General features: G+C 44.6%; 1 protein-coding gene across 9 annotated transcripts in view; it reads left to right on the forward strand.

Moving 5' to 3' along the window:
- The window catches only part of TNIK (TRAF2 and NCK interacting kinase), a 406,980-nt gene that overhangs the window by 288,788 nt on the left and 90,528 nt on the right, over positions 1-27,664 (forward strand). For all 9 annotated transcript variants that reach the window (XM_070373248.1, XM_070373278.1, XM_005905573.3 and 6 more), the window contains exons 9-12: positions 420-498; positions 9,771-9,946; positions 14,884-14,950; positions 18,406-18,610. In XM_070373248.1, the coding sequence (XP_070229349.1) occupies positions 420-498; positions 9,771-9,946; positions 14,884-14,950; positions 18,406-18,610 (527 nt within the window). The remainder of the gene's footprint in view (positions 1-419; positions 499-9,770; positions 9,947-14,883; positions 14,951-18,405; positions 18,611-27,664) is intronic.

Below are 27,664 nucleotides of genomic sequence, written 5' to 3' on the forward strand. Positions count from 1 at the left end.
GCATTTGGGGAAGCCTTCAGTGTATAAGAGATGTACCATGGATTATTTGGGATTTTACTAATTAAAAATAAGTTACTGTCTCCATTGTAGTTGTTATCTGGATGTTGTTTACTTGGAGTCTTAGATGGTTATTTTTAGCAAAGCAAAGGTTGTTGAGCCTTTGACTTGTTTTCCTTAAAAATGAAGTGCAAGTAGACATGTTAAGGGTCTCTAGTTGAAAGGTGTTAGATTTTTTGAGACTCCTGTAATCAGCCTCATTTAACGCTCACCAAAGGGAAGCTTTATGATCTCCTGACTCTGCTCACTGGTCAGGCCTGGACTCAGGATGCCATTTGGCAGCATTATCAGCACAGAAAGGATGGGCTTGGCACGGACTTGGCCCCCTAACCTGAGCTGGCCCTTGTTTTGGTCTCTTGCAGCTCTGTGTGACATGCACCCCATGAGAGCTCTCTTCCTCATCCCCCGGAACCCAGCGCCTCGGCTGAAGTCTAAGAAGTGGTGAGTTTGGTCTTTGGTGTTTTGCAGATCTAATGTCAAGAGTTTCTGCATTTCTGTTTGGAATGAGCTCAGATCTTTAGGTCCTGCTAACAGGATTAGATGAATATGTACTAAGACTTGTTGAATGATTTTCTGTGTGGTGTTATTCATCTTAAAGTACATATTAAGGACCTACTATTTGCACAGTAAGTCCTTATTCATTATGAGGAGATATTAGCTAAAGTGGGTCATGGAACTCAAGAAGTAACATGGAAACACTTTGATTTATCACTCAGAGTAATATCTTTCCCAGCAGTGCAGAACATCTCATCAGAACAGGTGATAGTCTAGAGTCAGCCCATTAGATTGGCTGACTTTTCTTCTGTTCCTTAAGTCATTAATTCCCTAAATGTATATACACACTTGGTACTGTGTGAGATGATTTCCTGCTCTGTGCATGAACATCTGTAATTTTTGTGTTTGCTATTGCTTGCTCTTTATGACAGGTGATACTGGCTTCTTTGTGGCAGTGATCTAACCTTTCCATTTAATAAACTGATTAACATAAAAAGTGACTTAAAAATACTAAGTGAATATGTGCATGGATGATGAAGGGTATGGTAAAAATTATAGTGGTAGTGTCTGATTGACTGGAGTTTGTAAACAGAGTTCTACAGATTAGAACAGGATTTGAACTTTTGGCTTTTTTTGTGCACTTACACCAGAGCCTTTGTGTCTTATTCTGGAGCAAAAATTCATTGCTTATTCCCTTCCCTCTGTGGATACTGTGTATCTTCCTTGATACATTCTCAATTCTGATTCCCTTTGCCATGGGGCCAATTCCTGAACCACTTAAGACCTCCTATCCTTTTCTAGATACCTTCTAGGCAGTTTTGAGCATGAAGGGACAAGAGCCTTCTGCCTTTTCTCATATCACTTCATGATCAGGTCCTCGTGTTTCTCACACACCCACCCACAGGTTCCCCCTCCAGGATACAAGAGCAATCTTAATTTATACCATTTCCAGGAATGACACAGTGACCCTGGCAGAACAAGAGAAAGGCATACTGCACAGAGAGAGGGAAAAGATATAGCCCCAATAGATGACAGCCTCAGAGTTAGTTGCCAAGGGCTGCATGGGGAGAGAGTGAGAGTTGCTATTGGTAACAAGGAGGCAGAGCGTCCCTCCTCCTCTCTCTGGAGGGTCGCCGTGGTGTGAGACATCACTCTCTCCCCAGCAACAGCTTTCCATTGGGCACCACACGGCACATGATCCACAGGTGCCCAGAGGCTCTGCTTCCTCCCTTCTCCCCAGAACAGCTCCCAGAAAGGGGCTGGCTCCGTTCTGGAAGATCCTTGGAAACATCAGGGACACTGTGAAGCTCTCCACGAGCTTTCTGTTTGTCCTTCATGCCACGCCTCCCAGGGAGGTTGGGAGGGGCTGCTGTGTCCAGTGGGCTGCACCCACCCCGTCCCCTCCCTGCCTCCTCTGTCTTCACTGATATTGGACAGGGCTGCTGACTCCACCACAGAGGACAAACTGACCACCCCTACCTGTGCCGTTTGCCCAGAGTGGCGTAGCCACACATCGCAGTTCAGAAATATTTGTGTTCATTGCCAGCTTTAAAAAAAACTGGCAACTGAGCAGTCCGTGGAGATGTCTGGCCTTTTTTTCCCACAGAGGTGCAGCCGCACTGCCCTGCCCAGGCATTCCTGCTCCCTTTTAGGGTGAGCCCTCATGCTTCTGCCCCCGTCACTGCCTCTTCCAGCCCAGAAGCTGGAATCCCTTGGTCACCACGCTGGTCCTGTCTTCTTCTTACCCCTGGTCTGCAGTGCCCTTCTGTGTGACCCATCTGGCCCCCAGAAAAGTGACTGACCAGTCCCTGTGCTACAGTTTCTTGGTTCGTTGACCTTGTTCCAACAGGAGCCACCCTGCACTGACCTTGCCTGAGAAGTACAGACTTGAGGGGAAATACAGGCTGACTTCTCTGCTTCAAAACTTTGGCGATGAGAGCTGATTTTATAATGCTGCAGAGAACTGGGTCAGTCCAGGCTGCCCTCGTCCCACCAGCCTCTTTGCACGGCCTTGCGTGGCTCAGAATGAGAGCCAGCTAGGAGAAGGAGTGCCACGTGCCAGCTGGTGGACAGGAAAATGACGTGGCTGTTTGAGAGCCAGTGGAGGAAACAAAAGCCCTGTAAAAATACACCTTCTCAGTCAGAACCCAGCCGTTATAAAGATGGTCGTGCAGCCCCCAGCCACAGGACACTTGGTGGGGCTTGAATTTGTCTACACTAGAATTCCAGTTTTTAAATGAAAATATTTAGGCACTTCAGAGTACTTGTATTGAACAACCAGGTTCAGAGTGATTTAAAATAGGTTAGGGTTTGGGAGGAAATAAAATATTTCTATTTTCCTTTTCCTTTTTTACCTTATCCCCCACCAAAAGAAACAAAACTTCAAAATGTTCTTTTATATCTACCTATTCTCTACTTTAATGAGTTATCAGGTGAAGTGCACTATTCCCGGTGTATATTCCAACATAAAGGAAAGATATAAACATCTGAATGCAGAGTTCCAAAGAATAGTAAGAAGAGATAAGAAAGCCTTCTTCAGCGAACAATGCAAAGAAATACAGGAAAACAACAGAATGGGAAAGACTAGGGATCTCTTCAAGAAAATCAGAGATACCAAAGGAACATTTCATGCAAAGATGAGCTCGATAAAGGACAGAAATGGTATGGACCTAACAGAAGCAGAAGATATTAAGAAGAGATGGCAAGAATACACAGAAGAACTGTACAAAAAAGATCTTCACGACCCAGATAATCACGATGGTGTGATCACTGACCTAGAGCCAGATATCCTGGAATGTGAAGTCAAGTGGGCCTTTGAAAGCATCACTATAAACAAAGATAGTGGAAGTGATGGAATTCCAGTTGAGCTATTCCAAATCCTGAAAGATGATGCTGTGAAAGTGCTGCACTCAATATGCCAGCAAATGTGGAAAACTCAGCAGTGGCCACAGGACTGGAAAAGGTCGGTTTTCATTGCAATTCCAAAGAAAGGCAATGCCAAAGAATGCTCAAGCTACTGCACAATTGCACTCATTTCACACGCTAGTAAAGTAATGCTCAAAATTCTCCAAGCCAGGCTTTAGCAATACGTGAACCGTGAACTTCCTGATGTTCAAGCTGGTTTTAGAAAAGGCGGAGGAACCAGAGATCAAATTGCCAACATCCACTGGATCATAGTAAAAGCAAGAGAGTTCCAGAAAAAACATCTATTTCTGCTTTATTGACTATGCCAAAGCCTGTGACTGTGTGGATCACAATAAACTGTGGAAAATTCTGAAAGAGATGGGAATACCAGAACACCTGATCTGCCTCTTGAGAAATTTGTATGCATTTCAGGAAGCAACAGTTAGAACTGGACATGGAACAGCAGACTGGTTCCAAATAGGAAAAGGAGTTCGTCAAGGCTGTATATTGTCACCCTGCTTATTTAACTTCTATGCGGAGTACATTATGAGAAACGCTGGACTGGAAGAAACACAAGCTGGAATCAAGATTGCTGGGAGAAATATCAATAACCTCAGATATGCAGATGACACCACCCTTATGGCAGAAAGTGAAGAGGAACTCAAAAGCCTCTTGATGAAAGTGAAAGAGGAGAGTGAAAAAGGTGGCTTAAAGCTCAACATTCAGAAAACGAAGATCATGGCATCCGGTCCCACCACTTCATGGGAAATAGATGGGGAAACAGTGGAAACAGTGTCAGACTTTATTTTTCTGGGCTCCAATATCACTACAGATGGTGACTGCAGCCATGAAATAAAAAGAGGCTTACTCCTTGGAAGGAAAGTTATGACCAACCTAGACAGCATATTCAAAAGCAGAGACATTACTTTGCCAACAAAGGTTCGTCTAGTCAAGGCTATGGTTTTTTCCTGTGGTCATGTATGGATGTGAGAGTTGGACTGTGAAGAAGGCTGAGCGCCGAAGAATTGATGCTTTTGAAGTGTGGTGTTGGAGAAGACTCTTGAGAGTCCCTTGGACTGCAAGGAGATCCAGCCAGTCCATTCTGAAGGAGATCAGCCCTGGGATTTCTTTGGAAGGAATGATGCTAAAGCTGAAACTCCAGTACTTTGGCCACCTCATGTGAAGAGTTGACTCATTGGAAAAGACCCTGATGCTGGGAGGGATTGGGGGCAGGAGGAGAAGGGGACGCCAGAGGATGAGATGGCTGGATGGCATCACTGACTCGATGGACGTGAGTCTGAGTGAACTCCGGGAGTTGGTGATGGACAGGGAGGCCTGGCGTGCTGTGATTCATGGGGTCTCAAAGAGTCGGACACGACTGAGCGACTGATCTGATCTGATCTGATCTGATTCCAACATATGACCAAAGGGGCACCACTGTGGCAGAGACAGCCATGAACTCTTCATTATAAGCATTCAGCTGAGGATCATTTCCAAGGAATTGACTGAATCTACGACATACAAGGCACATGTATGTTGTAGTCTCAGCAACGTATTTATGTGTGTGTATTTAAAATATATATATATTTAAGATATATATAAAAATTTGTTTTTACTGAAATCAGGATTCTTTAAATTCTATAGTGCTTTACAGTTTTCAAAAGTTTCACGCACATGATTTCATATAATCCTGTAATAACCTTCATTTTCTTAGCCACAACCCTGCCGGGCAGATGCTCTGAGTCTTCATATTATGGGTGAGAGTCTGAGGCTTTAGGTGGGTTATGGGCCTTGCCCTAGGCTGCGCAGTGTTCGTTTCCCAAGTTTGTGACCCGTGTTTTTTCTACTGCGCCATTTGACTTCTCAGAGTTCAAGGTTAAAGTGGTAGAGAAGGAGCTGTACTAGTCCCTCAGAGTGAGCACCTTTCCCTTGAGCCTTAATATCAGGGAAGAAAGGCGGTATCATTGCTCTTTGCCCCTTTCATTGTAGGAGGAAAGGAGAGCTTCCCTGGGAGCAGGAACCTGGCCTTCCTGCCCCATCAGCGCAGTGAGGAGAGGCCTGGCGCTAAGGAAGTCAGGTGGTCCGTGCTCCAGTCAGTGTTCAGGCGGCTCAGACATTTGATTAGGCCTCCAGGAGGGTTACAACTTGGACTGAGTCAGAGGAGAAGGACGCTGTCACCATCTGTCTCCCTGTCAGCAAGTGACCAGTGCGGTGGGACTCCCATGTTTCCCTCCTCTCTCTGCTCTTGCTCGTGTATAGTGAGATTCATCCTACATGGATAAGCGTCTCCTGCAAAGGATTTCGTCCCCTCTCTCGTCCTGCTGTGCTCACCCTGGCCGCTCATCCCTCGTGCTTGCACTCCGTGCCGTAGCTTCCTTGCAGGGGCCACTGAAGAAGGATGAGGATGACTTTGTTCCTGTAAAAGGTGGTTGGTCTTGTCCTTTTCACATGCCCTTTAAATGTGAAGATTCCACACAGGCAAAGCAGTGTTCGACTGAGCTCACTGGAGAAGTCGTAACTGCTTATCTCTGGGAAGAGGGATAAGATTCCTGGTTTAAACCACTCAGGCTCCAGATGGAGACTGAAGGCCTGATGAGGTTGTCTTATCCTGAGTCCCAGGCTCACAGCAGCCTGGAACCCCAGCCTGCTGCTTTTACTCCAGAGCTTCCAACCATTTCTCTTATTTTATGAAACTACAGTTCCGATTCCTGCTGAGTTTTCTGGCACTTTTGTTTTAGAAATAACAATGCTTTTTTAGGGGTGCAGGGAGCTGTAAATGAAATAATGATAATAGAAAATATCAGAAAGTACTTCAGATAGACTAAATTTATTATTAGTAGTGTGACTTTGGACTTTATTAAAATCAAAACAAAAATTACTAGAGTCTTTTAAAATCAGCATTTTTTGCAGTCTCCTTGGAGGTGAGTGAGTCCTGCTCACTCTTGCTGCTAATGCATCCAATACTAATACACATAAAGTAATTCTGTTAAAGAATTCTATACTATTCAGTTCAACACAAGTTGGGAAAAACACCATCACAATTCTGCTCTTAGCCCTCAAGGCAATCCTACTGTTCTTTAAGCCTGGCGATTGTCAGAGAGGGTGGGACATTGTCATCAATAGTCAAAGTATTAATAATAATAATAATAATCATAGCATTTGTGATGTCACAGGCACAGTTCTAAGTATTTTACATGAAGTAACTCATTTATTTATCACAGCAGTCTTTTGAAATAAGTGCTAACAGTATATCCCCATTTGCAGCCAGGGAAACTGAGATACAGAAAAGTTAAACAATATGCCCCAAATCACACAGTTAGTAAATGATAGAATCTGAAGTAGAGAAAAAGGATAGTTCTAGGCAAGTACAAATTTTAAAGGTCAAATTGCCTTTAGGGAGTCTGAAGATTACCAGAAACTTTTAGCCCAAGAAGTTAAAGTGGTTAATGTAACGATCGTTCAGGCATTTTTAACACCTCCAAGGACAGAGAAGCCTGGCGAGCTACAGTCCCTGGGTTCACCAAAGAGTTTGACATGACTTAGCAGCTAAACAACAACAACAACACAATTTAACATATAAACAGTAAAATCTGAGACGATAAAGTGCTCAGTGACACTGGTATTAGAGAACTAGTGTCTCAGACGAAAAGTACCAGTCACTATCATTTATCTCTCCATGCCAGGCCTTGGGAAATTAGTATTGCTAATCTTGGGCTTTTTTTTTAAAGTGACAGAACTGAATTATAGGCAACTAAGACTAAAACAATAAAGGTATAGAAATGTACTTTAAACCCACTAGGCCTCTCAGCAAAGAGTCAGGTGATACTCAATGTAGGTGAAGTTTTTTTTACTTTTAATTAAATGTGTGATTAAACATATTGATTCTTTGGTCACACTAACTTACATAGAGACAGTACATCTTTGAAGATTTGTTGTAAGTAAGCATTATTTTCTCTTCAAGCAGAACCATTTGCAGAGGACATGGGGTTAACTGCCAGCTTTGTAATTTCGCACATCTTGGCTCATCCTCTGGGCCCAAAGATATTCTCTTGAGTATATCGTGAGATTCCTTCCCACCAGGAAACATACTGGAAAAAAGACTGCTATAGCTATTTCCATTAAACTCCCTGAACACGCTCTCATTCTGGAGATGTCTCTGGCTTTTGTGAGGTGTCAGGATCAGGGAAGGGAATGTACAGTCTATTAAGTCTGGCTTTCTTTTTAAATTGGGTGTGATTTCTTTTATTTATCATCCCCTAATGAACAGTCGAGCACTTTATAAAGAACAAACTCTTTCTTCCACATTTTCTAATAGAAAAAAGAGAACTTCCATTTGCGTTCTCGTGAATATTTAATAGCTTTCTGTCTTCATTTGATTTTGTTTTCATCTTTCTAATACTGATTTTCTCACCTAGAAGTGTACAGCCTGGAGTGTGTCCATTTCTTTATGAAGGTTAACCTTATTCTCTTCAGTTTATTGCTCAACACAGTCCATTATTTCAGTATGGGTTGTTTGTTGTTGTTTGTTTGTTTGTTTTTGCAAAGTCCCTCCTTAGGTGCTATCACATTAGTGCTTCCACAAATTAATCTGATGGATAGAAAGAAAGTGTATGAAATAATACCTTCTCTCTAAACCTTCCTGTGTGTCTCTCACAAGCACAGATTTGAAGGCAGCCACATTACAGCTCTTGGGTGGAATTCTCACCTGATAACCGTTTATGCATCCTCTTGTTTGTCCGATATATAGCATGTTCATGATACAAAAATGGCTCAGGCACATCCCAGCTCTGGGGAGAATTTCCAGGGTCCAGGAGGCAGGGGTACGGGCTGAAGGACTTAGAGAGAGATACTTAGAATGTCCATCCTGTGGTTATTGTGTCTAGTCCTTAGTTTTGCCAATCCTGATTCATCCTGAGCTGACCCTCAGGTGACTTTTACTTCTCTGTTCAATAATTTAAAAGCTTAAACATCGCCTAGAATGTTAAGGAGGGAAAAAATACCAGTAATTCAGTATTTTAAACATGGAGTAAGGTGAAAAACTGCTTTGACTTGGGCAGAAGTAGAGAATAGCACAGCGCCCTCTGACACCTGAACTTTGAAGAACACGCTCACCATTGTGTTCTGTATGGTAAGGACACCTTTCAGGCTAGAAGGTTATACATAGGACCTGCTGGGAAGCTTGGGAAAGTTTTACTTCGGTGATTTGCTTCTGTAACTCCCCAGTGATCCACAGGAGGGCGACAGAGAGCATAGAATGGATCCATTCCTGATCAAGGTGCCAACAGTGAGGAGGGTGTGCAGGGCTCCCCCAAGGTCTCTGAGAGTGATGTGCCTCGCTGACAGTGGAGCACCTCAGAAAGGCATGCAGTAGAATCATGAGCTTAATTATTTATGATGCTGGACGGTTTCTTGGAACTTTCAGCCAGAACAGGCACGCCCAGCTCATGAATCATAGCTCAAGTCATCATTAATTTCTACCACGCTGTGGACTTGTGCCCTAATCACTGGTATCTCTCACCAGCTCTCCCCTGCCCCTGTGCGTCCCTGGCACAGGGTTTATCTCTGAGGAGATGGTGCCTCTCTAGAAGCAGATAAATTTGCTTCTGGGTGTGAACTTAGTCCCTTGAAGTTAAGTTTCCAAGTCCATGGATCGATAGCAGACATTCACATACATCCTATTCTTGCTCACTGAAAAGCAAAGTCCAAAAGTGATTCTGAAATTGCCAGTTAAAAAAAATCTGCCTAAATTTCATTTTACTATGTAAGAATCTTGTTCATTTCTACAAATTGTCCCCTTTACCTATTCAACCCTAGTGTTACTTTTTCCAGCTTGCATTTCCTGCCTTACTTAGCTCACCTCAGTGTCCCCTGACATATAGTATGCTCAATCTCAGCTTTAGTTTTTCACTGATTCCTACCTCCTTGAACTGTCCTTTCCCAATAATTATTTTTTTCCTAACTCTTTAAGGCCCAGCTCTGGTTCGCTCATTCCAACAGACCTTCCAGGAATGATTTTTATCGGGGTCTTTCTCTTCACTGGTGCCTGTTGGTCTTCGGTGTGATTTGACATATAAACTGTGCAAAAATGCCTTCATGGTGTAACTGCCATACACTGCCTGAGTTGTGTGTTGGTGGCAAGGATTCCTTTGAACCCCATTGTGCTTTATAAAGAGCTAGATGTACTCTGTGACTGGCTGATCCCTATGTAGCTGATTGAACCTATTTTTGTTGTTGTTCTAGTATTTCAGAAAATGTAAGTTTCCTTTGCTTTGGATTGTCCTTTTATCCATGGGTTCATCTCTTCTGTTTGTCAGGTCAAAAAAATTCCAGTCGTTTATTGAGAGCTGCTTGGTAAAGAACCACAGCCAGCGACCAGCAACGGAACAACTGATGAAGCATCCATTTATACGAGACCAGCCTAATGAGCGACAGGTCCGCATTCAGCTCAAGGACCATATCGACAGAACAAAGAAGAAGCGAGGAGAGAAAGGTGAGGTGCACATTTTTATTGCAGCGAGGGAAACAAAAGACCAAGTGTCATGGGCTCTTGATGTGTTTGGAGGGACCGAGGGGATTTCAGATAGCCTGCATTGTTCTTTAGTGTGAGGACTGCCTCAGAGATCACAGCCTGTGGGCATCACCAGGGGCAGGCTGCTGAAATGGAATCTTTCATGAAAGAATAGAACTGCAAGAAATATTACCTTTTCCAGGCAGTGAACAACAAGTCGTGTTGAGTGATTCTATGAAGGGGTTTAATATGACAAGTCATTTTCTTAATTCAAATGAATATTCATGTTTCAAAGGCAAAATCTACAGAAGACAGGCAACCTTAAACACACACACACACACACACACACACACATCTGACATTTTTTCAGTACTGGCACTCTTCACCATTTAAGTTTTTGTGCTCTGAGGCTCATTTTTAATTTAGGTATTTAGAAGTCAGAAGAACTTTTATTATAGTCACAGGAATTTTAAAGAGGTTGCCAGGCTACTGTATAGAACATTGCATTTTCCCCTTTGTTTTATAGATTCAAAAACTCTTTTTTCTTATGGCTCTACCTGTGGTCCCACCCTGTCTTCACTGCATCACTGGAAAAGGCATGAGTCCAACTTGGGGTCCTGGGACTGCCTGCAAGTTGTTTGAATAGAGACTCAGAATTCCTTAACTAGCATCCTGACCAAGGTGAACTCACCTGGTCTGGGGGGTTTTATGACTTAGTTGTGTAGGGCAGTAGGGAAGGTTGAGGATGGGAAGGAAAGGGGGAGAATGCAGAGAACAGATGGGTGAGAGCTCCCTGGTAGTAGCAGGAAGGGGCAGCTGGTGGGGCTGGCAGTGAGGTGGAAGTTACGGTCTGATGAAGCGAGCGCTGAGCGTGGGTGGGTGGAGTAGAGGGGAAGGCAAGAGGCCGATGGTGGGGGGTCCATGGTGATGTGCTTGTCTCCACTTCGGTCCTCTCCACCTTTCTCCTCTGCTCTTCATGATCCAGTGGTGGGCAGCAAAGAACAGAGGGTGCCCTCCTTTTGTAGTAAGTCCCCTACTTACAAACGAGTTCTGTTCTGAGAGCCTCTTCCTCAGTCTGATTTGTTTATAAGTCCAACAATGTTAGCCTGGGTACCCAACTACCACAATCCGGTATGTAGTACTGTACTGTAATAGGTTCATAGTAGCTTTCCACACAAATAATATGTACATTAAAAAAGCAAACACAAGAAAGAAAGAAAACATTTTTAGTCTGACAGTACAGTACCTTGAAAAGTACAGTAGTATAGTACAACAGTCGGCATACTGGAGCTGGCATGCACGTTCGCATCTTTGAAAGTTCACAACTGTATTTGAATTTCTCTTCTTTGTCTCCTTAGCTAATATCTGTCACATGGCAAAGTATGAGCAGGGTCCTAGGGGTGGGCAGTGAGCAATGTAAGAGTCAGGACTGGGCAGAGGGAAGATCAGCAAAGGCTAAGGGAGGAGGAGAAATCCTCAGTGAACATTTCAAGGAAACAGTTCCTTCTCTGCAGCCAGCCTCCGGGACTCAGGAGAACGTGTGATCAGGTTAGACTCAGAGCAGGAGGTTTTGAGGCTAAGCCAAAAAGGAGCCCTATCTCCAGCTCTTAGTGGGTGGAGAGGGATGATGTGCCAATGAGAACCCAAGGAACTAGGAGGGCAGTGCAAGATGCACAAACTAGGCATAGACAGAAATAGATGAGTCGAGGTTAAAAAGTGCCAGGACTGATTTTTCAACTGCTACTTATTAATAGTGGTCTTGGGCCACTCCATGAACTCAGAATTTTAAAGGGAATAGTTCAGAGCAGTGTGTCAGACATGTAGCCCATTAAAGGCCAGCTTTTCTAAAAAGAAAATTTATTCTCCTATACATATGTAGATTAGGTTAAGTACTTAGACTGTTGTTTTCACACTCAAATTCTGAGTTCAAATTCTACTTCTACCGCTTAGTTATGTGAACTCCACCCCTGTTTTCTCATCTTTAAAATAAGAATGGGGGTATAATAATAATTACTGTTGTCTGGCATTTTTGCAAAGATTAAATGAGATAATGCATGTAAAATGCTTACTACAACTTCTGGCACATAGATGTACTCAATAAATATAAGCTATGCGAAGAGCTGATTCATTGGAAAAGACCCTAATGCTGGGAAAGATTGAGGGCAGGAGGAGAAGGGGGCGGCAGAGAATAGGATGGTTGAATAGCATCATTGACTCAATGGACATGAGTTGGAGCAAACTCCGTGAGATAGTAAAGTTACAGGGAAGCCTGGCATGCTGCAGTCTGTGGGATCGCAGAATTGGACACAGTTATGCGACTGAACAACGAACACTTATTTAGAAAATTATTTATTGACATAACTTTACAGTAGTATTTAGGGTTACTTTCTGAGATCTTGTGACTTCTTTGCCTCTGAACTCTAAGAGTGGATAAAGCATGTTCCTTGGGTTGTTTGCTCATTTTGGGAGCACAAACTCTGGACTGGAACTCAGAACTTACCATCCTGTGAAAGCAGACTATTTTTAATGTGTTCTTTCTCTGTGGAATAGAAGAGTAAGATTCTTGGTAGTAGGCATATTCAAGAATTGCATGGTAAGTTAAGGAACTTAATTCTATTTAGGCTTAAGAGATACCTTTTTCTGTCTGCTCCCTAAGAAAGGTTATTGCCCAAATGAGACTTCCTTCCAGTTGCTTGATTTAATAAATCACTTAATTTGCTCCTTCTAGTATTTTTTCGTTCTCTTAGTAGCTTTAAGACCAGTTTTGGGGAGAATCAAAAATTTTAATATGCATTGTTTAAGATTTGTTAACCTGATACTTGGGCTTCCCTGGTGGCTCAGGGGTAAAGAATCCTCCTGCATTGCAGGAGCTGCAAGAGATGCAGGTTCTATCCCTGGGTTGGGAAGATCCCCTAGAGGAGGGTGCAGCAACACACTCCAGTATTCTTGCCTGGAGAATCCCGTGGACAGAGGAGCCTGGCAGGCTATATATAGCTCATAGGGTTGCAGAGTGGGACATGACTGAAGTGACTTAGCATGCATGCACAACCTAATACTATTTTTTTCTTAAGACATGTTGAGACATGCTAATTTAAGACAGCAGTGCAAAAGCAACCATGCTGAATTCTGATGAAGTATTACAGATGAGGAATCTGACAAACAAAACTTTCACCCTATTGAGGACAAATAATTAGATTAATTGTGTGCCTCTGTTTCTTGCTTTAATTTACTTTAATAGATAAAATTTCTGCAGTTTAGTTTGAATTCTCTGTTGCTTTGTTTCAGGAAAATTTGGAATATTAAACTTTCAATGTGGAACTTTGAAACACTTTATGAAGGGTCTTTACATTTTGGTGGAATAATATTTTTTAAAAAGTGGCCTGAAAGCTTCATACATATCTAAACATGTAAAGCTAATTTTTATTTGATTTTAAAAAATACACTTGAAGTCATCATGCTGTGACTTCCTTTCATCATCCCTTATGGAGTAGGATGGAAAGCAAAGTGTGTTTGTGATCAAAATACATAGTTCTTAATCATGTGACTGCTGCCTCGGTGGTAACATAAGCAAATTGCAGTTTCAGTTGCTTTTCAGGGACACAGATGTCTTCAAAGTTGTAATTACTAACCCACAGCTATCAATGGATGATAGCCCTGTGACCACCTCCCTTGCTTAAAATGAAAAGCTCCTCCAAAAGGCTCCCCATTGCCCACAGAAAAGCCTCAGCATGTTAAAGATCAGCAAGTCACATCAGACCTGCTGGCCTTTCTCACTCCATCTGCTTTCTCACACCAAACATTCAGAAACCAGTGTTTCCTGATCATTCATGCACTATAGTACTGTCAGCCTAACTCAGGTAGTTATGTTGCTTAGAATGCTCCTTTTGCAGCCACTTTCAGCTTCCATCTGCCCGTAAAGGGGCTACTGACCTTCCAAGGTCCAGCTTATTTCCTCCCCAAAGACCTCGCTGTTCCTTCCCCATTTTGACCCATGGACAGAGCTGCTTTTTCCTCTGATACCTCATTGCTCTTTTTATGTATTTCTATTTAGTATATAACATGGTGAAAAGAATGCTAATTATAAAGTTGGGAAAATTCTGGGTTGAATTCTAAATCCAAATCTCAGATTTATTAGTCATATAACTTAGCCACTTATAATTTCAGTACCTTTGCTTGCAAAATGGGTATCATGTTAAAGGATTGTTATAGGAAGTAGATGAGAGAACATAAGCAATCTAGCATAGTGACCAGCATGAGTGATACGCAATAAAAATTAGTTATTTTTCTTCATAATCATGGTGACTCTGATTATATATTTGTCCATCTTGACCGTCAGATTGTAATCTCCTCCAAAGCAGAGACTCAGTCTTATTCATTATTGCATGTTAACTCGCTTAACATGTTTGTGAATTAAATGAATGTCCCCAGTGGGTCAATAAAAACACATTTAACCATATGTTTTTAGTCACACATGTGTCAAAAGTTTCTTTCTGTTCTTGAGATATCGAAAGGCAATAGGTGAGTGCAGGTAAGTTATAATAAAATTCCTACTTAAAAAAAAAATGACTACTACTGTCAGTAATTTAACAGTGGCCTGGATTGGGTTAGGTGCTTCTATAATGGAAGCTGACAGGAACTGAGAAGTTCGGTTTCAGCTCCTTGTCTTCACTTGCATGTGAAGGCTGGGCATTAAGGAGAGAGCCTAGAGTCAGCTGGGGCAGTCGCAGATGTTAATTCCATGTGCTTGAGTCCAGCTGGTGGGTACTGTTGGATCACAGGTCAGGAGCCCTGGAGCCTGCCCCAGGTCAACATTTAGGACAGCCCTTTGGGCCTTGGTTTACTTGTACAGAAAATGAAGGGTGGGCTTTACTGAGCTGCAGTGCCTTTTGTCCACTCACCTTCCGTGGGTCTCTCTTTAGATGAGACGGAGTATGAGTACAGCGGGAGTGAGGAAGAAGAAGAGGAGAATGACTCTGGAGAGCCCAGGTAGGCAAACAAGACCCATCCTCTCATTTCACACTGTGAATTGTGCTTGTGTGAGATTCGCATCCTTTTGATTTATAGGTTCATTTTTAAGAATCCAGCAGGGTGGTCTTATCTAATTTATTACCCATGCACGTACTCATTAATTTGGGAAATTTTCCTTAGGCACGCTGTACGAGGACATGGAAATCAGCATGTTCTTTATCTTGTCTTCCAAGATTTATTTCCTTATTTCCTCGTATATATAACATTGTAGAATGGGGAGGAGGCAATTATCTGGGTAATAGTCTAACAGTACTGCAAACTGCAGCTCTCTGGAGACCTAAGTGGTATTTTTTAGACTTGAGATATTCAGTCTATTACTTCATACCTTTGAGACATTTAGGCGGCCACTGTCTTTGTCACATGCCATGGTATTTTCACCACAGCCTAATCCAAGAGGAAACAGCTTCCAGGAAGTCAAATTACATTCTCAAGGTGAACCCTGAACAGAACTCCCACGCCCATTCCTGCTCTCATATGTTAGCTCCCAGAATCCAGTGCTACTTTATCACCATCATCCCTACCTTTTAAATTTCACTTGACTTTGATTCTTTTTCCTAGTCTGTGTTTATAAATAATTGATGCCAGTGTGCTCACACCACCAGGATTTTTCTTTTTGTAAGAGAATTCAGCTGATGGCCATTTGGTGAATCAAAGAGCATGGCCATGCACACCAGGGCAGATGCACTGTTCATGTGAAGTGAGATCTGTTGGGGAAATGGACAAAGCAGAAGGGTCCCTGGGGTATACAGAGGTCTCCACCCTCTAGCCATCCAAGGTTGGAGCCCAGTACTCAACAAGGAGCAGATTCTGTGTGACTGAGGCAGATCTTCCAAACCAGCAAAGGGTCCAACTCAGCCCCTGCTGCTGGAGTGAGCTGGTGCATCCTTTTCCGAGCCAACTTGGACCTAACCAAGCTGGATTATTGCTAAAACTACTGGAAGAGGACAGGACTGAACTTGCAAGGCCATCAGTTTTACTCTTCTCACCTGCTATGGGAATCTTCAGGGTCAAAGACTGAAGGAGAATTCTTTCCTTCCATCTGGATACTTAACATGTTGGCCCCGCCCAGTTTAGCTGCATAAAGATGACGACTGCCAAGTAGTGGTACGGAAAATGAACATTCTTACAAAGCAAAGGACCAAATGCCCTGCTCTTGGAGAAGTTGTACACTGTTTTTCCAAAACTTGCTCAGACAGACACATCAGCCCTTCTGATCACTCTCCATGGAGCTGAGACCCTTGTCTTAACTAATACTTGCTATATCGCATGTTAGGAGTCACTTAGTGGGTGACCTAGCTGTCCCTTAACACTTCTATAATTAAACATGTCTATATATGACATTGAAGATTATCTTTCAAGTCCTGTTTTATGGGCACATCTAATTACTTTTCATGAAATCCTGAGAAGTAAAAAGGGACAGTGTTTATTTCATTATGGAAATGAGGTAACAACCCAATGCTGGCAACCAGGTCACACATGGAGTTAATGATTGAGTCAGTAATACAGCTCAGATCATCTGACATTGATTCAACATCAGGTAATATTAATAGATCGTCCTCATGTGCACAAGAGGCTGGGTTCCCTAAGCCCTTCTGTCTTTGCACAGAGCATATGGCCATCATTTTGGGTTGGTTTAGAGTCCTACACAAAGGCTGTAGTTTTAAAGGAGACTTATTAGTAGGTGTCCAAGCACTATCTATGAACCAAGCCTTTTTATGTCACTTTATGGCAGTATCTTGGGCTTCCCAGGTGGCACTGGTGGTAAAGAACCTGCCTGCCAATGCAGGAGACATAAGAGACGCAGGTTCGATCCCTGGGTTAGGAAGATTCCCTGGAGGAGGGCACAGCAGCCCACTCTAGTATTCTTGCTTGGAGAATCTCTCGGGCAGAGGAGCCTGGCGGGCTACAGTTCATGGGATTGCAAAGAGTGGGACACGACTAAAGTGACTTAGCATGCACGCACACATGACGGTATCTCCCAGAGCATGCTGCCCGCTCTCAAAGACAGAATGATCCCCTTGTCAACCACAAAACTCGCTCTTCCCCTGTCACTCCCCATCCCAGTTTGCTCACCACCACAGCCCAGATGCCAAGAAAAAAACTGCAAGTCATCCCTCACTCCACACATTGGATCCATCAACAGGTTTTACTAACTCTGTCCCCGAAGGCTTCTTGCAGCCTCTGACCCCACCACTACCACCTGATTAGTCTCCACCTTAGAGTCACTGCAGTAGCAGCCCAATGGGTGGCCTTGCCTGCCCTCACATACCCTGCAGAATAGCATCTACTGAGCAGCCAAGTGAATCTGATCCTGTTACTTTTCCTGCTGATAAATGTTCCACACGTGGTGTCCACAGCCTCCTGCTTTACCCTATCTCCCCGTCTCTGCCCTCCTCTTGTACCCCTCTTGCTTTCATTCACTGTGCTCTGGGAAGACAGCTTGGGGTTCAGTCCCCCACAAAGGCCACCCTTGTTGCCATGACAGGCCTCTAAACTTGCTTTTCCTTCTGCCCGAAAGAGTCTTCCCCTTCCTCTTCGTGTTCAACATTTAGGGCTTAGCTCAACCATCACCTTCTAGGAGAGGTCTTCCCTGATCTAAAAGAGAGCCCTCATCCTCTCCCCAGCTCCCTGCCCCTGTCCCTCTTAAAACTTACACTTTTTTGTCTTCTGTAGAGCCTATTAACATCTGGAATGATGTTGTTTGTAGAATTTGTCTGGTTATTTGTCTCCCTTCCCCACAAGAAAATAACTAGAGAGAATATGTTTAGTTACTGCTGTATCCACTAGAGCCTATTACAGTGCCTGCCACATAGTAGACATTCAGTGATTATTTAATGGATTTATCTCAAGAGGAAGCTGCCAGAAATATTAAAAAGACTAGGTCTGTTTGAACAAGTAGGAACATTCCCCTCCTGGCTGGGCTGCTATGCAGAACCAAGGGGTCTGTAGCTTGTGTTCTAGGAGGTGAAGTGGTTGAGGATGTGTCCATCTATATAGAGCAGATTTCCTCGCTGCTTCTGATTATTCATTTTTATTTTTTGGCCTAGTTCTTGGTTAGTTCTTTCTTAAAAGTGAAAATAAACCAGTCTGGGGCTCAGGGCTTACAGTACTCAAAAAAGCTTTTAGAAATAGAGGGTGAGGAAGGAGCTCTGTGGACCATCCTGGAGAGAAGTGATGAATTGAGGAATGGGACAGCTCTATGTCGATGGAGACAGCCTGTGCCTGCAGTAATCACACTGAAGGGGAGGCTGAACTTGAGTTAGTTCCCTGGACTCTTTCTTTGCCAAGGTGAGCGGTGGAAATGATGGAGGCTCAGAGAGCCCGTGCTTGGCTCTCCTTCTCCACGGGGACCCCGGGGTAGCAATGACCCCACCCAGAGTGGGCCCTGATCGGTCTCTCTCTCCTGCCCGCAGCTCCATTCTCAACCTGCCCGGGGAGTCAACGCTGCGGCGGGACTTCCTGAGGCTCCAGCTGGCCAACAAGGAGCGGTCTGAGGCCCTGCGGCGGCAGCAGCTGGAGCAGCAGCAGCGGGAGAACGAGGAGCATAAGCGGCAGCTGCTGGCCGAGCGCCAGAAGCGCATCGAGGAGCAGAAGGAGCAGCGGCGGCGGCTGGAGGAGGTGAGGACGTGCCCTGGAGTCCCTTCCTGGGTGTCCACCGTGGCCCTCGGTCACCCTCCTGAGGCTGCAGCCTGCTTGGAGCACTCACACCTGAACTACGAAGGAGGAGGTGGCCAAGGGCACTTTACCAGTGGGGATGGTGTGGCCTTGGTGTGGTCACATCAGAAAGACAGGTGAAGGGTTCAGCCCCTTCCAGTCTACGCAGGTATCACCTTCTTAGTGAGACTTCCTTGACTCCCTCACTTAAAATCTCAGCCCCTCCCTCTATCATGTCCTGTCGCCCTTCCCTGTTGAGTTTTTTCTTATGTATCATTAATCACCTTCACACCTGTGTACTTTATGTGTCATATGTCTGTCTCTCCCACTAGAAAGTAAGCTCTTTGTGGACAGGATGTTTTATCCCTTTTGTATCTCTCTTTTTTTTCCCCCTTTTATCACTATGTATCTCAGTATTATGTATCTAGATGTGAATGTGCTTAGTCACTCAGTTGTATCTGATTCTTTGCGACCTCATGGACTGTAGCCCGCCAGGCTCCTCTGTCCATGGGATTCTCCAGGCCAGAATACTGGAGTGGGTTGCTATTCCCTTCTCCAGTGGATCTTCCCAACCCAAGGATCAAATCCAGGTCTCCTGCATTGCAGGCGGATTCCTTACCATCTGAGCCACCAGGAAAGCCCCATGTATCTAGATATCAGTGTCTAAAACAGTACCCATTACATACTAGACGCCTCCTAAATATTTGTGGAATGAAGGAGCTAATATATGAGTGAATGAGTCAGTGATCAAGAGGTAGAATATAGGCGTTAATTAGAACACAGTGAACCAGGCAGAGACCTGGCAGAGAAGTGAAATGTCAAGTATGGAAAAGCAGGGCCTGCCTGCTGCTACTGTTCTGTTACTGTTCTGAATGCTGGAGAAGGCATTTCACAAGTCCTTCCACACACACCTTGATATAGGTGTTCAACGCAAAGCAAGCCTTGCCCACCCTATGGCTCTCTCTTTCTAGAGAAGCCTGTCCTGTAGCTAGTGGACATGACTTGCCTTCGCCAGCAGGTGTGCTTCATCTGTGAGGGAACCTGTACCACCAGCCAGGCTTTTCTGCACGGCTTATCCTGGGCCAGACTCTCACGTGTGGTCTTACAGATGTTTGTTTATTAAAGCCTCCTTCCTGTGCCAGGTAAATCAAAGTCTGTAGACAATTAGGAAGCTGAGCAACCATAGCTGTTGGGGACGTTGGATGGCAGATGAAAGGTTCACCGTGCACGGTAATGGGGGAGTGATTTTACGATTCTCCCAAACACCATCTTGCTCCTCATTAACAGTTTACTGCAATTCACTTTCTCCGTCAAGTGGCCACTGCAGTCAGAGGGTGGTGAATCGCAGACTCCGGGAGCAGATTGCTTTTTAAATGGTACATCCAGGTCTGGCCTTCCTGGCTTAAATCAGTGAGGGCCTCCATTCCCATTTGCAATAAATCCCATCAACCTCACTATGTCCCTGGAGTGTTAATATGCAGACCAGCAACACCCAACAGTTACAATGATTGAATGACTTCTTTGTGCCAAACACTGGGGGAAATGCTTTGCTTAACCCAGGATCTCATCACCTGCTATCCTCTCTTTATATGTATCTTGATCTCTTGTGCAAGGAGCACGTATCTCCATTTAATGAAGGAAAAACTGAGGTTCAAGGAGGAGAAGTAATTGGTCCCATGTCACAGAGCCAGGAAGTACAAAGTCAGGATTCACACCCAGGTCTCCCCGCTTTCCATTAGCCACGCAGGCCCTGAGGCAGTAGGTATAGCTATGTAATCAGAGCCTTGAACTGTGATCTGCACAACTGAACCTGGTAAGCATCTGCACACAGCAGCAGGCAAATGAAGCTCTTTCCAATCTAAGTAAGTCTAGGATGTTGTCGGCATGACGCACACTCAGCCCATGAGAGGTTTGAAGGTCACCTACTGTTCTCTGTTCTCAGAACTACACTGCTGTAGACAGAGGTGCTATCATGCTAGAGGCGGATGCCTTCAAAGGAGACAGCTAGGGCAGGGCGAAGGGAGGTGTGGGTGTTAATTAGCCAGCTCTCAGAAGTGAAGTCCAAAGTGGAGAAGTGAAGGTGCCTGCATCACCTCCGGTTACTCTCTTGGGCACACACTGAAATTCTCAGACAGGTCCTCTCAGGCATCCCTCAATATCACCTCCTTCCGCCAACCCAGGCAGGCTGCAGCCTCTTATAGGGGCGTCCAGCCCAGCAGTGCACCATTTCCTTCAGTCTCTTGAGTCTCCCGAGGGCCAAGGGCCTCTACTGTTTGGATCCAAGACTTATTCCTCCTGACTTCTAATCAGACCTTTCTTCTGAGCCAGGCAGTCCTCCCTAGTCCTGCCTTTCCTGCTTCTTTCCTGGCTTGTGTTTTATTCCTTCCAAGAGCATTTCCCAAGGCCTGCACCTCATTGGAGCATCACACTCAAAATCTTGACCATTTGCATTTTCCCTGTCTGGCTGATGAGTTCCTTACCTAGTGATTTGCCACACTTAGTCTCAGGCTAAAGGCATTTGGGCTTCCCAAGGTGGTATAGAACCTACTTGCCAATGCAGGAGATGCAAGAGACATGGGTTTGATCCCTGGGTTGGGAAGATCCCCTGGAGGTAATGGCAACCCGCTCCAGTATTCTTGCCTGGAAAATTCCAAAGATAGAGGAGCCTGACAGTCTAAGTCCATAGAGCTGCAAAGAATCAGACACAGCTGAGCACAAAGGCATTTACCATTCAACTTAGAAAGTCCCCACTGTCATCCCATAAAACATTTAACATAGTCGAGAAGGCAGACATGTACATGTGTATGCACATACACACACATATAGATTTTCTTCTTTTTAAAAAATTTTTACACAAGAACTCTTGGCCTTTGAACCTAGATCCTCAGTTGGCGCAAAGTCTTTTCAGAGAATGCATCATATTATTTTGTTTTAGATTTTCTTATTATGACATATTTAACATTGTATGTTTTTTTTTCTTTTCATCAAGCTGCTAGAATGACAATTCTTAACAATTATAAAGCACTTAACCATAGGACAGAGACTCTGTCCAGTCCTTCATGTGAGTTGTTTCATTTAATCTTCGCAGTAATTCCCCGGTCTAAAGATAAAGCAGCTGAGTCACACAGCTTGAGACAAAACCAGGTTTCAAACCCAGTGGATTGGACTCCAGAGCCCAGCCACTGTCACTGTGTCTGTCCTGCCTCTCCCTTGGTAAGCCAGGGTCAGTGTGCTTTTCCATAGTCTTCTCCTGGCCCCAGCTTCTGTGGTCTTTTACGCTGAGAATTTAAGGATCTCTGAGCAAGGTCAAATAAGCCGTGCCCAGTAGGTGCTCATCTTTGAACTGGATTCTGTCTCTCAGTCTCCCAGTCAGAGCTCCTGCCAAGGCCTCCTCGTGTCTGTTTTTTGCTGCATTTTCTGGAGCCTCTAATGGATGCAAGAGAAAATTCAGACTCAGTGGAGCACAGCATCCGGGGGGCACACCCTCTATGTCCCTGCAGGCACAGAAGGCGTGCACGGCAATTCTTTGCTCTGGGCAGCCACGCTCATGCACTCCAGCTTCTCACCAGAAGCAGAAATGCTTGTAACCACAAGGCATCAAGAGATTCTACCGCCTTTAGCTTTTGATCCTTTCTCTTACCCCTATTCCTCAATAGAGAAACAAAGAAATGCTAAATATTCAGATGGCTATAAGTTGTGAACCCCTGAGTAATGACTGTCCCTACCGTCAGGACATCTCTCCTGCCTCCTGTCCTGCTGGATCCCGTCCATGCCTGCTGCCCTGCCCTGGTGACGACTGCTGGTTCTGGTTCTGAGTAGGAACTCACACCACATGGTCACAGAGAAGCAGCCAAAGTCCGTAGTTAGGCTTGTGATTTTCACTTCATTGTGAGTCAGGTGGCTTTGTGCTGGCATCCTGCAATATACATTCCCTTTTCCAAATAAAGGCCCTTCGGACACCTCATTTGGGCTTCCCCAGGTGGCACAGTGGTAAAGAACCTGCCTGCCAATGCAGGAAACACAGTTTTGATCCCTGGGTCAGGAAGATTCCCTGACCACCAGTAGGAAATGGCCACCCACATCAGTATTTTTGCCTGGTAAATTCCATGGCCAGAGGAGCCTGGTGGGCTACAGTCCAGGGGGTCTCAAAGAGTCTAAAACAACTGAACCACTGAGCGGGCACACAGACAACCCTTTGGTGACATGAGGCTGTGTAGGTTGTGCTCTTCAACTTCCACAGTGATTTCAAATGTCACCTCTGACCAGAGGTTTCTAAGGAATCCCTGCCTGTCCTTTGCTATTTTTAGGTAAGCATGTGGTTCTGGCTAGGTTCTAAATCAGGATCTGTGTATTCTTAGAAGGACTTTGACTGTACACTGAATTGTGGTCATTTATCAGCTTCATGAAAAGGACGTGGCTTCAGGCCAGTTAAATGGTAGGCACACAACTCCTCTTTGACCAATAATAAAGTGCAATTTATAACTAAGTTCCAGGAATCTGATTAAACCTAGCTAAGCTGAATGAGCCCATCAATAATGAGAAAAAGCACATAGAGGGCTTCCTCTATCTTTACTCAGTTCAATAAAAATTTCTGACTCTTGGCTTAGACAATGAACAACTTTCCATAGAGTCAGAGTCCAGGAATCAGGACCTTGAGGTACTGGGGTGCCTACTCTGGTCATCTTTTCAGACTAACCTTGGGAAGATGATTTGTGATGCTTGATTCTTCTCAAGAGTTTTGAAATGATATTCGTAATTACTATATATATTTTTCAACTTGCTGAGAGCCCTCTATACCCTCATTCTGGGGAGAGTATCTTTCAGTCACAGAAATGAATGACACTGACCCCAGGAGCACCAACCTGCTCCATGGTGGTAAGTTTTAATCTTTAAGCCACCTAGATCTCATTTGGTGCCTCAAGGCCATAGTGACATCAACCAGTTATAAAAACTAGCTAGAAGATATTAATATCATTTTGGTTCCATCACCAGAAAAAAAATTTAAATACAACAAATATCTCATTGTCCAGTAATAGTTGGGCACTGACATACGAAATGAGAGCCTGGAGTCTAAAATTCCCTATAGGCCTCTAACTTTTTATTATGAGTGCCTGGGGCTTTTAGGGCTTACCTGGTGGCTCAGACAGTAAAGAAACCACTCGCAACGTGGGAGACCTGGGTTCGATTCCTGGGTTGGGAAGATCCCTTGGAGGAGGGCGTGGCAACCCACTCCAATATTCTTGCCTGGAGAATCGCTATGGACAGAAGAGCCTGGCAGGCTACAGTCCATGGGGTCGCAAAGAGTTGGACATAACTGAGTGACTAAGCATACAATATGGGGCTTTTAGAGACTATAGGCTCAAATGTTTCTTTGTTTAAGCATGCAGTTAAATTAAAACTTTTTAAATTCAAGTGACTGCCTTTTCCTACAGGCAGTCACTTGACAAATTTAGTGAATGCTTAGCTCCACTGTGCAGACAACCATGCTGGACACTGGGAATGGCTTGCCCTTGTACAGATGAGATCTGTGAGGGAGACTGGCATTGGGCAAATAATCATCCAACCAACCATTCATTAGTTGCCAAATTGCCAGATTGCTATGGTAGAAAAGAATAGTGTGGTACGGGAGCAGGCTGTGGGAGTGGGCACCTAGACTGGCGTGGAGGCCTGTCGGTCAGTATCCAGCCAAAGGCAGTGTGGGGCATGCAGGGATGCTAGGGAGGGAAGCCAAGGCATAGTGTTGCTGGGCTTCATAAGCCTGGTTAAGGATGTCATATTTTGCTCTAAGAATCATGGGAAGTCGTTGACGTATTTCAACCAAGGGGATGTGACCGGATCTGCATTTTTAAAGTGAAACTTCAGTTGCTACAATGAAAGTGATTGGGAGGAAGCAGCAGTGGATAGGAGAGACTGGTTAGCCCAGGCCAGAGAGGGCGGTGCTTTCAGGTGGATGGTGGTTGGGTGGAGATGGAGGAAAGAGATGGAGAGGTGGAGGAGGATGGAAGGTGGAGATGGAGATGGGCGTATTTGAGAGAGATGAAGTGTATAGATCGTGCAGGACGTGGTCGTTGATCAGATGTCTTCCATGAAGAAGGGTGGTGGTCACAGAAGGTTCCCCAGTGTCAGGCTGGAGCATTCAAATGGCAGACCAGGTTTGGGTGCAAAGGATGAGATTGGTTTGGAATGTAGTAAGTTACACCAGTAAGTTAAAGATGCATCCGGGCCTTCCTCGTGGCTCAGTGGTAAAGAATCCACCTACCCATGTGGAAAACACAGCTTTGCTCCCTGGTCCAGGAGGATCCCACTTGCTGCACAACAGCTAAGCCTGTGCACCACAACTATTGAGCCTGTGCTCTAGAGCCTGAGAACTGCAACTACTGCGCTCACACACCACAACTACTGAAGCCTGTGCGCCCTAGAGCCTGTGCTCCCCAACAGGAGCCACCACAATGAGAAGCCTGCGCGTCACAACTACAGAATAGCCTAGCCCCAACTCACTGGGGCTGGAGAAAAGCCCATGCAGCAACGAAGATCCTGCAGAGCCAAAAGCAAATAAATAAGTAAATAAAAAATTTAAAAATAGATACGTATGGAGCAGCCATTGGCAATATCAAAGATGCAATTGGATTATATAGATAGAGTCATAGAAGAAGGATCAAGAATGGGGAGAAAGATGGGAATTACGGTTTATGGTCATGGAAGTAGACATTGAGAGGATGAGAGTCTGGGAACTAAATTCTCTGAGAACTAGAGTAGAGCAGAAGTATTGAGCACAGAAGACTAACGAAGATGTAGGTTTGATGTTGTTGCAGAGAAAACCAAATATTCAAGTGGAGAATAGAGTTATAGGGGCAGCTCTGCAGGATGCTGACCAAAGGAGTGAGCCAACAGCATCTCTTCATTTCAGTAACAAATAGGACATCCAAAATATAGTTTTGGTGTAGTACTCTCTTGAGAACACAGTCGCTTCCTCTCTGCTTTGGGGGAGGGGAAGCAACCTGCTCAGCAAGGCAGAAGGTCTGGATTTGGGCCACTGTGTGCCACCTGCTTGCCTGGGCAACTCTCTGGTCCCCACAGAGCTTACTGGGCTCTACAGGAAGGCTTCTAACAAAGTGTGTTCCCACCACCAAACCTGTTGTGAGGATTCACCAGGAAAATGGTTGTGAAAGACTTGGCTTTATCAACCAGCAAGAGTCAGGAAGATTCCCTGGAGGAGGGCATGGCTACCCACTCCAATATTCTTGCCTGGAGAATCTCATGGACAGAGGAGCCTGGCGGACTACAGTCCATGGGGTCGCAAAGAGTAGGACACGATGGAAGTGACTGAGCACACACGCAAAAGCTACACAGATCTCACACTCGACGGACTCGTCGAATCCAGGTTAAACATGGCTAACAGGCACCATCTCATGCTTCCATTCGGAGAACCTATCCTAATTACCTGCTGGTCCATTGTGGTCAGATTTGCTCACATCATCTCTCAGTATTCGCTTTCACTCAGGTGACTAGGCCAGCCTCACAAAAGCTGCGGCAGCTGGAGCCCCAGCCCAGGAAAGCCACTGGCGGGAAAGGTTACTCTTTGGGACCTAAGAAGTTTGTCCCAGATGCTTTCAGACCAAAAAGAGGGGAGGGGAACCAGGGGAAGTTACGTGTCTCTTCAAGAGTCAGTGAGCGACAATCCTGCCAAGGGGAGCTTCTTTCAGCAGAGCATTTGGGGAACTTCTGTTGAGGGTAGTATTTTGGCTGACATTAGCTTCCATATTAGATGTAAGTTCTTGAACTTTCCTGTGCCTTTCCGTTTCCTTGCCTGTAAAACTAGAAATAACAATGGCATTTACCTCTCAGGCCTATTGTAAAGACTAAATGAGTCTAGAATAGCAGCAACACTTAGCACTTATTCAATAAATATTAGCTGTTAGTATTACTGGAGTGTGTGTCTTTGGCTGAAGTCTGAGATATAATTTCCAAAACTGTACTCTTTTATGTGCAGCACTAAAACTTTCTTGAGTTTATTAAAACAAGTGTACCAACAGGTAAACTTTTATTCATACATTGGAAAGAATATTTGTTAGAATACTAGGGATGATTTGGTTATGTTCATTAAGAGGAAAAAAAAATTATCCAGTTTTCAGCTGACTGGCTAGCAGATTAGTGTAGGGGCAAAGTACGCTGGCTTTGAAGCTGTGGAGACCAAGATTTCATTCTAGCTGTGTGACCTTGAGCAAATTACTTGCCCTCTCTGACCCTCAGCTTCCTTATATACACAATTGATATGCTATTTACTTGGCAGGATGTTGAGAGGTAGCTGGAATCATAGGTACAGAAGGGTTGGCACGATGTCTGACAGAAGAACAGGTTGACATTGTTGGGTGAATATTTTATTGTCATTTTGCAACTGGTGATTTGAGTTGTTATTTTTTTTGGTTGGTTTTAAGGATTTTCTGCAGAGAAGGCAATGGCACCCCACTCCAGTACACTTGTCTGGAAAATCCCGTGAATGGAGGAGCCTGGTGGGCTGCAGTCCATGGGGTCGCTGGGAGTTGGACACGACTGAGCGACTTCACTTTCTCTTTTCACTTTCATGCATTGGAGAAGGAAATGGCAACCCACTCCAGTGTTCTTGCCTGGAGAATCCCAGGGACGGGGGAGCCTGGTAGGCTGCCATCTATGGGGTCGCACAGAGTCGGACACGACTGAAGTGACTTAGCATAGCATAGCATAAGGATTTTCTGAATAGCATTTCCATTGTCTGTTGTCCTTCATTCTCTAATGTACCTTCCCCATTTACTTTTCCATCTCCTTTTGAGGACTTCTCTGAGAGCACCCCTCTTGTTGCTGTCTGGCCAGGGTCTGCCTCTACTGTTAACATAGCTGGCCATCCTGGCTGTCCAGTGCCAGCACACAGCCCACTCTTCATCCTTCTGGATGCACCTCATCTTGCAGGCTCAGCTGTCACCTTGGAAGGTCTCCTTCCTAGTCAACCCTCAGAGAACCTTCTGCTGGGGAAACTCTGCTTTG

The sequence above is a fragment of the Bos mutus genome, chromosome 1 (genome assembly GCF_027580195.1).
Source record: "Bos mutus isolate GX-2022 chromosome 1, NWIPB_WYAK_1.1, whole genome shotgun sequence".
In the NCBI taxonomy this organism is placed as follows: domain Eukaryota; kingdom Metazoa; phylum Chordata; class Mammalia; order Artiodactyla; family Bovidae; genus Bos; species Bos mutus.